Below are 13,959 nucleotides of genomic sequence, written 5' to 3' on the forward strand. Positions count from 1 at the left end.
TATAAATCGCATCCAGAAGTCTTCAGTAAGGTATAAGAATATTGAGGGTTTCTATAATGTCCGTATCAATCTAAGGGCTTAGAAAACAGTGCTGTGAGGAGAGGTGGGAATCAAACTTTGTCATGTGAATGTCACAGAAAAAGCAAATTTAGTGCATAGATAGAAATCTACTTTAGGAAGTAGAACAGGAAGATACAAAAATTAAGCTTATTTTTAAAATACTATATTAGAAATTAACTTAATTAAAATTATTTTTAATTTAAAAAATACCATTAAATGAATTAAAATTTTCATTCAGATTCCTAGATTTTATGTGACTGTTTTGATTCATAACAGGAATTTAGGAGATACTCATATTTTTTTCTTTTTTCTGCCCAATTCCTGTAAAAATAATTCAGGTTACTTAAAGTTAGAGGTAGTTTGTTTACAGTCTCATAAGACTCACTTTTCTCATAGCTTAATGCTGAAAGAAAAAAGTTTGTGAAACATAGTTATGTTACTTTGTTTTCAAAAAAATAATAGAATTTAAATGTTCAGTTGTCAACGTAATGAAGAAATGGTTTTTCTGGAGATATTAAGTGACACTCTGGGAAATGTTTAATATTAAATTTTTCTATGTAATTTGATCATGTAGCTAATTCAGACCACTGTCTTGAAGGCTTATTCCATTATCCCATTATGGCAGTTAAAATAGTCACTGTAGAAACTGTCAAAATGGCTTTTTTTTGCTTTATTTTGTTAATACCACATTTAACAACTGACAAAATAACTTCAAGTTGCAGTGAATATTATTGAATGCCATTGACCACAGTTTTAAAAACAATATATAAATATTGCAGGTGTAGTGATGGTTTGCGTTGTTCTGCGTTACATGAAATATCGCTGGACAAAAGAGGAAGAAGAAACAAGGCAGATGTATGATATGGTGGTAAAGATTATAGGTATAGTATTTGTAAAAATCTAAACTACTTCTAGAATAGTCATTATGTGATAAACTACATGATGTCCAGTGATTGCTTCATTTGTAAATTTGTTTGATTTACTTTCAGATGTTTTACGAAGTCATAATGAAGCTTGCCAGGAAAATAAAGATTTACAGCCTTACATGCCTATTCCCCATGTGCGAAATTCCTTAATACAGCCTCACGACAGGTGTGTTCAACACATTATGAGTTGAAGTAAATCAGAATGTTGGTATCTTCTGCAGTCATGAAAATTACACTGAGAGTTGTGACCCTTCTCAACTAGACCTGTTTTATTGTACAGGCTTTATTTTTGTACTTTAAACTCTTTTCTAAATTTTCATCTATTATCTTCCTGATTTTGAGTGGCATAATAGACAACTGGATTTCAAAATATACACTTTTGATTCTTTGTTGTCAGTCTCTACCTTATTTCCTTTAATTCTGTCTTGATAAGGAAACAGAGACAGAGAACAGCCAGAGATGTTTTATTAATAATGTTTTAAAATACTTCCTTTTGTTGTTAATGAAGCTTTTTAAATAAAAGAATTAAGCAATAACTTCTTGAAAATAAAAGATGATATCACATTCTAAAGCAATATTCTTACCCTAGCAACACATCAGAATCACCAGTGGAGCTTTTGTGCGGGAGGCGGCCAGGGCAGGGGGAATACCAGTGCATTGTTCCAAATATAGTCAATCTGAGGTGAGGTTCAGTCATCTAAATCTTTTTGGAAAAAACTCCTCCATATGCAGTGATAAGAACAGCCCGCATTAAGAGTAACCACTACCTTCAATGACCAATATTTGAAAAAGATAACAAGCCAAGATGATAGTAAAGTTGTCATTTTCCTTCAAATGATAGGAGAAAAATGAAGAAAGTCTGGGATAGAGCTGTTGACTTCCTTGCTGCTAATGAGTCTAGAGTTCGCACGGAAACACGAAGAATAGGTGGTGCAGATTTTCTAGTTTGGCGGTGGATCCAGCCTTCTGCATCCTGTGACAAAATATTAGTAATACCTTCTAAAGTGTGGCAAGGTCAAGGTATGTATTTTTAAACAACAAAAAAATATAAATGTAATTTTTTCAAATGCAAAAGTCTTACGTGTTTAAAGTAAAATAGTATAACTGAAAGATGTATGAAGGCAGAGTTCCCTTCCAGTTCCATCCCATAGAAGGAATCAGTGTTAGCTTCTTACATGTCCTCCCACTTTTCTCCTTGCTAATATAAACAACATGGTTTGTCTTCACTGTGACAGAATTCTAGAGACATTACTTTGATTTTTTTCCCTCTTTCACTTACCAAAGCAACTTAGTATATTAAAGATCTAACTGCATTCTTTTTCCCTGATTTTTTATGCAAATAAGACACATAATTTGTTTTGTATTTAAAACATGTGTAAGTGGAATTATAACTTTTAACTGCTCTTTTTTCAATTTTTGCTTGCCTTTCTCTTTTTCATTAAGAGTCTTCCACCTGCATATCCCATGCCAAGTAGCTTTTGTGGGTATCATTCCATATTTTTCTTAATGCTTGCATAGTTGCAAAAACAGGTATTTGTAAGTTTATAAGAGGGTTTGGTGTTTGGTTGCCTTACGTATCCAAAGTGATAACTGTTACCTCATTTGAATTTTTTGTATCTTAATGGTTATTTGCAAAAAGAAATCTCATGGCTAGTTTAATTTGTATTTCAGAACTAGTAATGAGTTGAGTTTCTTTTAATCTTATTGGATAAAAAGCATATTTATCAATGCTTGCTAAACATAGACTATATGGGAAAGGTAGGTTAATTGTTTTGAAATTGAAATAAAATAAAATCCAATCTCTTCCCGATTTTCTGTAATTGATTTTCACTTTCAAAGAGCTTGAATAATAGTTTATATAATCGTGGCATAAAAATAAAGTTTTTATGTTTCCAAAATGACACTAAACCATAAACTATTTGCTTTAGGGTACATGCAGAATGGTCCTCTGAAACCATAGGCTGTCAGTCAGATCTGATTACCTTAGTGCCTTATAATGATGCATGTGGAGTCTCAGCCTAATTTCATCATAGAGCTAACAGTTGGTGCTCATGTATGCATCTGAAGTTCTAGGCCATTGTTTTTGTTCATATGAATTTTTTTTTATCATTATAGTTGTCTTATTTTAAAATAAGATATTTAAAATAAGTGAGATTTTCAAGATGAATCCAAAGGCAATTTTCAACTAGATAATCCATGTTGTTCTTAAAAATTAGTAGTGGTATGATTTATTTAAGTGTGTTAAATTGGACACTTTATAATCTCTAGGATTTAAAACCTCAGACTATTATTTTCACTTTATCATTATCTTTAGCTAGGAAAAGACTGTGCAAAAATGATAAAATACAACTTAAGGTCAGTTATAGTAGTAGTTAAAACTCAACCTGAATTAATACAATATTTTTAAAATCTCCAGCTACTTTTTTTTAATATATTTTTAGAAGTTTTATAGTTTTATTTTTTTAATTAATTAATTCATTCATTTATTTTTGGCTGTATTGGGTCTTTGCTGCGTGCGGGCTTTCTCTAGTTGTGTCAAGCGGGGGCTACTCTTCGTTGTGGTGCACGGGCTTCTCATTGCAGTGGCTTCTCTTGTTGCGGAGCATAGGCTCTAGATGTGCGGGTTTCAGTAGTTGTAGCACGCGGGCTCAATAGTTGTGGCTCACGGGCTCTAGATAGCAGGCCCAGTAGCTGTGGTGCATGGACTTAGTTGCTCCGTGGCATGTGGGATCTTCCCGGATCAGGGCTCGAATCCATGTCCCCTGCATTGGCAGGCGGATTCTCAACCACTGCGCCATCAGGGAAGCCCTCCAGCTACTTTTTACGTATTAAGTGTTTTATCTAAGTTTCAGTGTATTAAATGTTTGGAAACTATATGCCAAGTACTGAGCTACCTTAATTTGCATATTTCTAAATGGGCCATGTAAAGAATTGTAAATTTAATCTCTCTTTTCTTGACAGTCTTTGATAAACAGTTACAGTGATTAGGGCCCTGTTCCTGGACCTAGAAAGGAATTGAGAGTAAAGTAAGACACCTGCTACTTAGCAAATAGAAAAAAAGGTGTAATGGCTGAGATAATTTTAGCCTGAAGGCAGAAAATTCTGACATAGAACACTTGGTAACTATTTACTTGAAGTATACCAATTCAATTTTTGGATGGTTGTAGTGATAAAATGGAAGTCTTTAGATTTATAGCAAGAAAGACTTGAGCTCTTTTAAGAATTTCATCATAAGAAGAATTGTTACAAAAAGCTGATAATGAGAAGTTGTTGGAATTTTCTTAATGATAGTTATACATCTTTTTGCCTCATTTAAGAACGTATAGCTCTAATACAGAGAGAATTTAGTGTTAATATTACTTACATTTTTATGCTATTAAATATATAGTCTATTTAAATGTAACTAAATGACTCTGACCTAGCTTTTTAAAATGATTAATACATAAAATAAGTTTGCTTTCATTTAAATATATCTGAGCACAAATGTTGTACTGTATAAAAATGGGCGTATACTAGAGGGTTCTGATGGTTTTTTATGTGAACAGATAGTTTAACTTACTAACAAGCTTAATGTTTCTCCCCTTATAAATGCAGTGGTTTAAAAGGTACATGTCTGGGGAGTTTCTGGTAGCCTAGTGGTTAGGATTCTGAGCTTTCACTGGATTTCAATCCCTGGTCAGGGAACTGAGATCCCATAGCCATGCAGCATGGCCAAATAAATAAATGGTACATATCTGGAGGGTTGGTAATTACGGTAGTCTTTTGAGTTCACTACCACTACAAGCTGTTGTCATTTAATGATACTTTTCCCAAGTAACTGTTAAATAATCAGCCTTATTGAATTTTTAGTTCAATTTCTAAAAAGTAGTTAAATATAAATTCAGTGATAACATTAGTATCTCTAAAGGTATTTTATTTAATTAATTTATTTTTATTTAAAAATTTTTAAATTTAATTTTATTTTTGGCTGCGTTGGGTCTTCGTTGCTGTGCACAGGCTTTCTCTAGTTGTGGCGAGCGGGGGGCTACTCCTTGTTGCGGTGCGCAGGCTTCTCATTGTGGTGGCTTCTCTTGCTGCGGAGCACAGGCTTTAGGTGTGCAGGCTTTAGTAGTTGTGGCACACGGGCTCAGTAGTTGTGGCTCGCAGGCTCTAGAGCGCAGGCTCAGTAGTTGTGGCGCACGGGCTTAGTTGCTCCGCGGCATGTGGGATCTTCCCGGATCAGGGCTCTAACCCGTGTACCCTGCACTGGCAGGTGGATTCTTAACCAGTGCGCCACCAGGGAAGCCCCTAAAGTTATTTTAAAGTACCAGTTTGCTGGGGAGCCAGAGAATTATTTATGCTTCTGACAAATGTAGTGTTTGGTATAAACAACATTCATTTGAAGAACCCAAAGGTAGTCCCTGAGGTACTTGAAATGTATCATTCAATAACTACTGTATCTTTACATGGCCATGGTAATTAGGGTTTAGTTAGGGAGATAAAGCTTATATCTTAAAAATCAATTTGATCTTTTGGACTACTTTCTGACTAGAGTTGGCCAGGGATAGTTTCTCCCAGGTCTGTTATTTTGTGGAAACTTGGGTCTAGGCTAGGATAAGGTGGTATGAATACTTCTGTTTTCTCTGGTGCATCCCCTGCTGGCCCAGGCCGTTATTGGAATTTCAAGGAAGTCAGATTGTTTGCAGCTAAAAGGTCATCTAAGAACAGAATCTGTACACTGGTAGAGAAGTTCGGAAAGTACTAGATGTTCACAAACCTTCTTGATCTGAGATTTGGCAAAGATTTTCATGTCTAGTGACCCTTCCTCCACCCCATATCAGGCACTGTTCAGACATTTATACTCCAGATGTTTCTTATCACTGACAGTTCTGAAATCTTTAATTGATACGCTCTGGTCTTTATCATAAACTCATCCTTTCAACTTTCCTGCTTTATGTATTTGGGAACTCCAGAATCTGATCCTTCAATGCACCTACTTTCTCTAGTTCTTCAGCATTTCTCCTATCTTTACTTCTTTTCCTGTGCATCTTAGTTTTCATGATCCATCTTTTCAATCACTCTCTTGCTAGTACCCATATGTCATCACTTGTCCTTCATCTTACCCTGGTATATTCCAACCAAGGATGAAACTGTTTATCTGTGCCTGTCTATATGCAAATGGATGAGCATAGCAAGAGAAAATCCTGCAACTTGTTAGACTGGTACCTTTATAACTAATCAACCTCAATTAGGTCTTCAGTGCTACCTGCCTTTCTTATTCTTACCATTTTTTACTAGTCACTTCACTTACCTACTCTACTCAATAACAATTTTATATTTCTTCCCCTCTTTTCAAACCTTTTGCCCTTCTTCTCTGTCTTCTAATTCTCAGCTGATGACTCAAATAGAAACAGTCAGATTGTACCTGCCTCAAATTTCCACCACCAAATTCATAGAATTACCAAAATCTACACTCATCCTCACCTCCTCTTGCAATTGAGGAGCTGTTTCACTTAACAAAGATCCGAGCCGTTCTCTTCAGAGGATCCCTCTGGATCCCATTCCCTCTGGTCTTCTCAAGTGTCTTCCCTTACTGTGTTTTAAATCCCTGCCTCTCTTGGATCTTTTCATCAGCACTTAAACATACTATAGTCTCATCTTTAAAACACACTGGTGCACTATACATTGTCCTATAGCTGTCTACCTATTTATAGCCAAATAGCATTAAACAATTTACTCACTGTCTTTACTTTTTCACCTCCCATTTATTCTTCAGCTGACTCCAATCTGTTTTCCATCCCCATCATTTCAAGGAAACAGCTCTCAGATTTCAATATTGCTAAAGTCAGCGGACATTTTTCTTTCCTGTCCTTATTTTACTGAACAGTATTAACAATTGAGCCTGCCTTGGAAATTTCTTGTTTTGGCTTTGTGGTTGCCACTTTCTTCTGGTTTTCATCCTACCTCTTACCCTTTCTTAAATCTTCTTTTCTAGATTTTCCTGGACCTCTAGGTGTTGGGGCTTTTCCAGGCCATCTTTCATCATTCTCCCTGTCTTCCCAGATGATCTTATACTGCAACTTCATTTTTTATATATATGTTGATAACTTTCAAATTTATATCTCGCACTAAGTCTTCTGTTCTTGTTTTCAGATTTTTATACCCAGCTGTATACTTGTCTTCTTTACTAAGAAGCACTGGAAATTCAACATGTGCATGAACCTAATGTCTTCTCTCTCCAAACTGACCTTTCCTCCAGTGTTCCTGTCTAATTAATGATACCTGCCCCTCCTCAGTTGGTTCTGTCATAAACCTGGGAGTCATCCTTAATCTCTCCCTTAGCCCCCACATGTGCAGTCTTTAAACAAGTCATGTCAGATCTATTCCATAATATGTCCTGATTCTGTCCAGTTATTTCCATCTGCATTGCTGGCCTGTCTTATCCACATTACTATCATCTCCCTCTTAGACAACTATAATAACCTCCTAACTGGTGTCCTTGCATTCACTTTTGCTTCTAATTGATTCTCCACATAACACTCTATTTAAAAATTTTATAATTTTAAGAGATCTTATCATACTATTCCTCTCCTTAAAACATTTGAGTGGCTTCCCATCACTTTTATGGTAATGTCTAAGTGCTTTAATGTGGCCTACATGGTCCTCCATAATCCAACATCCCCTTCTTCAGGTTTATCTTTCTATTGTCCCCACTCTAGTCACAGTGACTATCTTTTAGTTACTCAAATATACCAAGTTCCTTCTTGCCTTGGGCTTTGTACAAGCTGTCACCTTTGCTTGAGATGTCCTTTACACCTCTCTTTACTCTGCCTATTTATATTGTATTTATTCTTTAGGTCCCAGCATAAATTATACTTTATCCTTGAAGTGTTACCTGATATTCACAGATTAGCTTCAGTTACACTGAGAGCTTTCTGTACTCTTCTTTCTTAGGATTTACCACAATTATGATTTCTTGGGTGACACTGTTTTTCATCTGTCTCCCCCACTAAACTAAAGTCTTTGAGAACAATGACTGTGTGTCTCCCCCACTAAACTAAAGTCTTTGAGAACAATGACTGTGTCTGTCTTATTCACCTTGATCCAGGGGTCTGGCTCATAATAAAAGTACGCAGTGAATATTTTTTGAATAAACTGAATGGCTGAATACTTTTCAACAAAATGGAACAATGGAAAATAGTAAAACTCATTTGTTTTTTATAGCATTTCATTTAGATAGAAGAAATTCACCACCAAATAGTTTGACGCCATGTCTAAAGATTCGAAATATGTTTGATCCAGTTATGTAAGTATTATGACGAAAGGTACATGTAATTTTTATTTGGAATATTTGGCTGAAAAATGCATGATATTCTTATAATGCTGTCTGTAATAGAAGAATCTTCTACTTCTGAATCTCTAACTACCGAGATGTTCTGTTTTTCTCATTTCTTCTTTTTTGTTAAATTTCAAGCAAAGGTTTCACCAAAAGACACAGATGTATAATGATTTGTAAAACTTTTATAAATCTGCATTCACTGGGAATCCCCACAGCAGATAAATGCTTGAGTCAGATTAATGACAGATATGATGACAGACAACAGTACCCTTTATTAGATGTATAAGTCGTGTCTGCCACCGTTCTTTGCCTCAGTAGGCAACATAGATAGAATATCTGCTATTTAAAAATTTCCAAATCCTACTCTTAAAAAGTTTTCTACAAAAATGTACATACCTTCCCCTCTACAAGACTTGTCCATTTACTGTTGAGAAACTTTTCTGTCTATGTAATTACAACAACACATGCATCCAGAAAATAGCACAGTCAAAAGTTATTGCCTTAGAATCCGTAATACTTCACATATAAGCTGTAATAATCTTTAGAACTTGCTTCCTAGAGGTGACTACTTATCTGTCCAATGATAGGACAAGTCAAATTCTGTTTTTTAAAAAAAGCTGACAGTAGAAATTGTATTACATATAAAATACCCGTAAGTCCCATCTGATAGCTCATTTATTTCAAGAAATAGTTGATATGGTAAGATTCCAAATGAGTGACAGCAAAATTGTAAATGTGACAAAGCACTGTCAGTACACACACACACACACACACACACGCACACACGCACGCATTCCCTCCATTTTGCAGAGGTAGAAACAATTAACGGTGTGGTGATCCCTCTATTTGGAATCTTACCTCATACCTTAGGGTTTAGGAAGTCTCTGCCAGTCCAGTATTTTATTACCTGAGATGAAGATTTACAATTTGAAGTGTAACAGCCTTTTCCTTGGACCCACCGTCTATATCTCACAAGAAAAACAAATGTGCGTTACTGTAGCGGGAGCTGTTTCGTAATAGTAAGGTGATTTATGTCACCTTACTTAGGTGACTTAGGTACAAGGTGACTTAGGTACAAAATGTTTGTCCTATATTCACGCTTCTATTATTTTGGAAAAAAAGAAGCTCAGAATACACTATATACTAAGAATTTTCCTTAAGTTTAGGAATTTGAAAATGTCATTAAAAAATAATACTTTACTTTTACAAGTTTACTGTAACTCATTAAAGTGCTTATTAACATTTGTCTAGATAGAAAAGAGAAATGACTTTAAGTATGTAGGATTTTAAACGTAAAAATGATAGCACATTTATTCTGCTATAGTAGAGATCCTTCAGTGCCTCAGCATGTGCATTCTTAGACTGGAAAGTGAGAGCAGGGCTGGGACTTCTGAATGCTAATTATTTTTTAATCTACCTACTGTTAGTAACAAGCATTTATATACTGTTAATTTTAACTATATGGTTTTTAAACTATTCCCATTCTAGTTGGGTATATATATTGTAAAAAACAGAAGACTTCTTCTGAGTAGGAATATAGCTGTTAATTTTTTTTCTTTTTTCCCCCAGCTGTATTGAGGTATGACTGAAAAGTAAGAGTTTTATATATTTAGGTTATACAACAGACCTTTTGTGTTTTTTTTTTTTTTGCTCATTCTTTAAAAAAATTTCTTTTTATTGAAGTATAGTTGATTTACAATACCATGTTAGTTTCAGGTACACAGCACTGTGATCCAGTTATACATATATATGTGTGTGTATATATATATTCCTTTTCAGATTGTTTTCCCTTATAGGTCATTACAAAATATTGAGTGTAGTTCCCTGTGCTATGCAGTAGATCCTTGTTGTTTATCTATTTTACATCTATTTTATGTTTATTTTATGTATACATTATATATATAAAATAATGTGTATAAGTATATAGTGTGTGTAAATTAATCCCCAAATCCTAATTTATCCCTCCCTCCTTTTCCCCTTTGGCAACCATAACTGTTTTCTTTGTCTGTGAGTCTCTTTCTGTTTGTAAATAAGTTCATTTGTATCATTTTTTTAGATTCCACATATAAGCAATATGATATGATATTTGTCTTTCTCTGTTTGGTTTACTTCACTTAGTATGATAATCTCTAGGTCCATCCATGTTGCTGCAAATGGCATTATTTCATTCTTTTTTATGGCTGAGTAATATTCCATTTATGTATCTATACAACATCTTTATCCATTCATCTGTCGATGGACATAGGTTGCTTCCATGTCTTGGCTATTAATAGTGCTGCTGTGAATATTGGATGAATATTGGGATGCATGTATCTTTTTGAATTATGGTTTTCTCCTGATATATGCCCAGGAATGGGATTGCAGTTTTATGTGGTAACTCTATTTTTAGTTTTTAAGGAACCTCCATACTGTTCTCTATAGTGACTGTACCAATTTACATTCTCACCAACAGTGTAGCAGAGTTCCTTTTCCTCCACACCCTCTTCAGCATTTATTATTTGTAGACTTTTTGATGATGGCTGTTGATTTTTGTTTTCATTAATTTTTTAGGGAAATAGGGGATCAGTGGCATTTGGCAATTCAAGAAGCAATTTTAGAAAAATGCAGTGATAATGATGGCATTGTTCACATTGCAGTAGACAAAAATTCACGTGAGGTAAAGTAACTTTTACTATTGAATTCTACGTTTTGGATTTGTTGCTACTAAACTAAGACTATTTATTTTCTTTCTTCCCTTTTTATTTTTTTAAAAAATATCACAGGGTTGTGTATATGTTAAATGTCTGTCTCCAGAATATGCTGGGAAAGCTTTTAAGGCATTGCATGGCTCTTGGTTTGATGGTAAGAAATTTGAGTATGACAAACATTTTGAAAAGATAAATTATGGTTTACTGTTAAACTATACCAGATTTTAAATTAAAGAATCTTAGGTTAGCATTTTTAGAGTAATAATTTTAGATTATTTTGTGTTCATATATCTTTTACCACAGTTTGTTTTCTATTAAGCACATTCATACAGATCTAAAATATTATTTTTATCTTACAACAGGGAAATTGGTTACAGTAAAATATTTACGACTAGATAGATATCACCATCGCTTTCCCCAAGCTCTTACTTGCAACACTCCCTTGAAGCCATCAAATAAACATATGAACTCTATGTCTCATCTTCGTCTTCGGACTGGCCTAGCCAATTCTCAAGGAGGTTCCTGAAAAGACTTTCTTCCACTCCTAGGACTGTTCTTTACAATAGGAAAATTCCTGTTTGGCTTCGTCTCCCTTTTTAAATGCTTTTTGTATGTAATATTTTTATTGAGTACAGATCTGTTTGAACGTTCCAGAAATCTTAAGGTTCCAAAGGGACTTAGCAGTGAAGCAGCAATGCTGAGTAGATAGAATAATTGTTTCATTCAGTTTTTGGAGCTCAGTTAAGCCAATGCACTTAAAGTTTTGCATGAGGAACATTGACCTTATTAAGCATTTTCAGATGTGGTGGTTGTTAATTTTGCACCAAGAAGTGTTTGGATAACCACACAAAAGCATGGTGAAAAGGCTTCTTGTATTTCCGTAATTTCCTGTAAACTAATGTTGTGAATTTTTGTATACAGTCACCTACATAGTTCCTTACAGGCTAATGTGGTAAAACTGTTAATTTCCCAATTTAATCTTAGGTTTCTATTGCTTGTAAGAGATTCATTTGCTATAGCTGGAATATGGGAAAATCAATCTGGGTTTAGTGGTTACATATAAGTATAAGTGGATGTACATGTACTTAAACTGGCTTTTGTATATATGTATAAATGCTGGTGATGGCGAAAGTAGTCTTGTTTTGTGAGGATATCTGCATTAAAGCAGTAAAATAAGCTTCCTATTTTATTCATAATCTAATGTATATATATATATGTATGTGTATATATGTGTGTATGTATATATATATGTATGTGTATATGTGTATATATACACACACATATATACATATGGCTGTACTATCATATAGATCAAACAGCCAAACACCTGGAAGTATTAGATAAAAGTTTAAAATATCTTTTATAGGTTTTATATAAAAATGTCTGAGTATGATATTGTGTGAAAGTTCTGATACCAGTTGTAAGGGATTCAAATTTATGTGAGCAATAAAAAAGCAATTGGCAGACATTGGAAAAGTATTTTGTGAAAAGCTGTATTTATTATAAATACTAGGGCTATGACATAGTACCATTGGGATTAAGTCATTTTCCCAATCTATTTATAATTTAATGAGATGTTAGCTTCCCTGTTGTATGTCAAGTTTAAAGCAGGGCACATTGTTGCAGCAAAATGTGTATTTGAGAAATTATATTTGCAATTTTGGGTCATGAAAGTTTGCAGTATAGTAAATGCAGGAGTGATGGTTGCTTTGTGCCTCAGTATTTACTTTGTTTCAGTGAAGTTACCTTATTACTGTTTATGATTTCAGATTAAAATAGTTACGGAGCAAAGTTTACTTGTAATGTAACAATTGGCTTTTTAAAAATAACATGTTGATATGTCATTGTCAGTCCAAATGAATATGTGAAACAGCTGGAATTGTACCAATTTTGATTTTGTTTAAAGCTCAGTTTTCTTTTTTTTTTTTTAATTGTATATGTGTTGGGTTTGCAGCATGAACTTGCACAGTTAATGCACGTTTTCTGGTTAAGTAAACATGATGCACACTGTTCTGTAACAGAAAACCCTATTGTGCCTTACCTATGTGCTTTTGTGGGCACCATGTTTATGAAGAATAAAAAATGATTTGTTATCTGAAGAGAATAAATTTTAAATTCTCAGTTTATGTCTCAGATGCTAAAGTGTGAAAAAATATATATAATATATAAAATAACTAATCTTTCTGTATTTTATGTGCATCACAGTGATTTATCTGTGCTTAGTGACCCCATCTTGTGACCTGTTATAAGAGTGAATGTAAAAAATAGTTGTGGCATTTTAAGAGGTCGCCTTTTGATGCAGATGCATCTTTTTCTTGCTTCTAAAACATATTCCATGTAAACATTGTACATTTATTATTGTAATATATACTTTTATGCAGCTTATTTTACCTGAAACTGTTAAGCCGACCAAGATCCCTCCCTGCAAGACAGATGGGAATGTGTATAATAACTAGATATTTGAGAAGTTCTGAAGTTTGATGTAATCTGTTACTTGTCCTGTTTAAAAAAAGGAAAAAATTCTAATTAAAAATTTATTAGGTTTTTTTTTTTAAATGCGTCTTGGCTTTAAAAAATTTTTTTTAAGTGCCCTGTGTCTTTATTTTATTTTATATTTTTTACCAGTGAAAATAGATGCCTTTATTTTTAATCTTTTTTGGTATCTGTAAATATATGTATGATTATAAAAATGGATGAAGACCCTGAAGTTAATTTTAACCATCCATTCCTCAGCATCTTTTCTTTATGAAAATGTCCTTGTCTAACTTTCAAGTGTTTGGCTTAAAGTGGGGCAAGAATGTAAATCAGATGTATCACTAAAGCACTACTTAGTTTAGCTAGACTTTTTTTTTTTGGCTGCGTTGGGTCTTTGTTGCCGCACGTAGGCTTTTTCTAGTTGTGGCAAGTGGGGGCTACTCTTTGTAGCGGTGCACGGGCTTCTCATTGCAGTGGCTTCTCTTGTTGCGGA

At 34.1% G+C, this 13,959-nt stretch overlaps 1 protein-coding gene across 9 annotated transcripts in view; it reads left to right on the forward strand.

Annotated features, from left to right (window-relative positions):
* LEMD3 (LEM domain containing 3) overlaps positions 1–13,959 on the forward strand; it is an 84,256-nt gene that overhangs the window by 52,275 nt on the left and 18,022 nt on the right. For 4 of the 9 annotated variants that reach the window (XR_009521220.1, XM_060025163.1, XM_060025164.1 and 1 more), the window contains exons 7-11: positions 840–941; positions 1,050–1,152; positions 1,828–2,006; positions 8,190–8,271; positions 10,855–10,960. Coding sequence is in view for 6 of the 9 variants with exons in the window: in XM_060025163.1 (XP_059881146.1) it covers positions 840–941; positions 1,050–1,152; positions 1,828–2,006; positions 8,190–8,271; positions 10,855–10,960 (572 nt within the window). In the remaining 3 variants the exon portion in view is untranslated. Of the gene's footprint in view, positions 1–839; positions 942–1,049; positions 1,153–1,827; positions 2,007–8,189; positions 8,272–10,854; positions 10,961–11,066; positions 11,146–11,353; positions 13,606–13,959 lie in introns of those variants that run through there. The other 5 variants (XR_009521222.1, XR_009521221.1, XM_060025167.2 and 2 more) reach the window with 3 other exon arrangements.

The sequence above is a fragment of the Delphinus delphis genome, chromosome 11 (genome assembly GCF_949987515.2).
Source record: "Delphinus delphis chromosome 11, mDelDel1.2, whole genome shotgun sequence".
In the NCBI taxonomy this organism is placed as follows: Eukaryota; Metazoa; Chordata; class Mammalia; order Artiodactyla; family Delphinidae; genus Delphinus; species Delphinus delphis.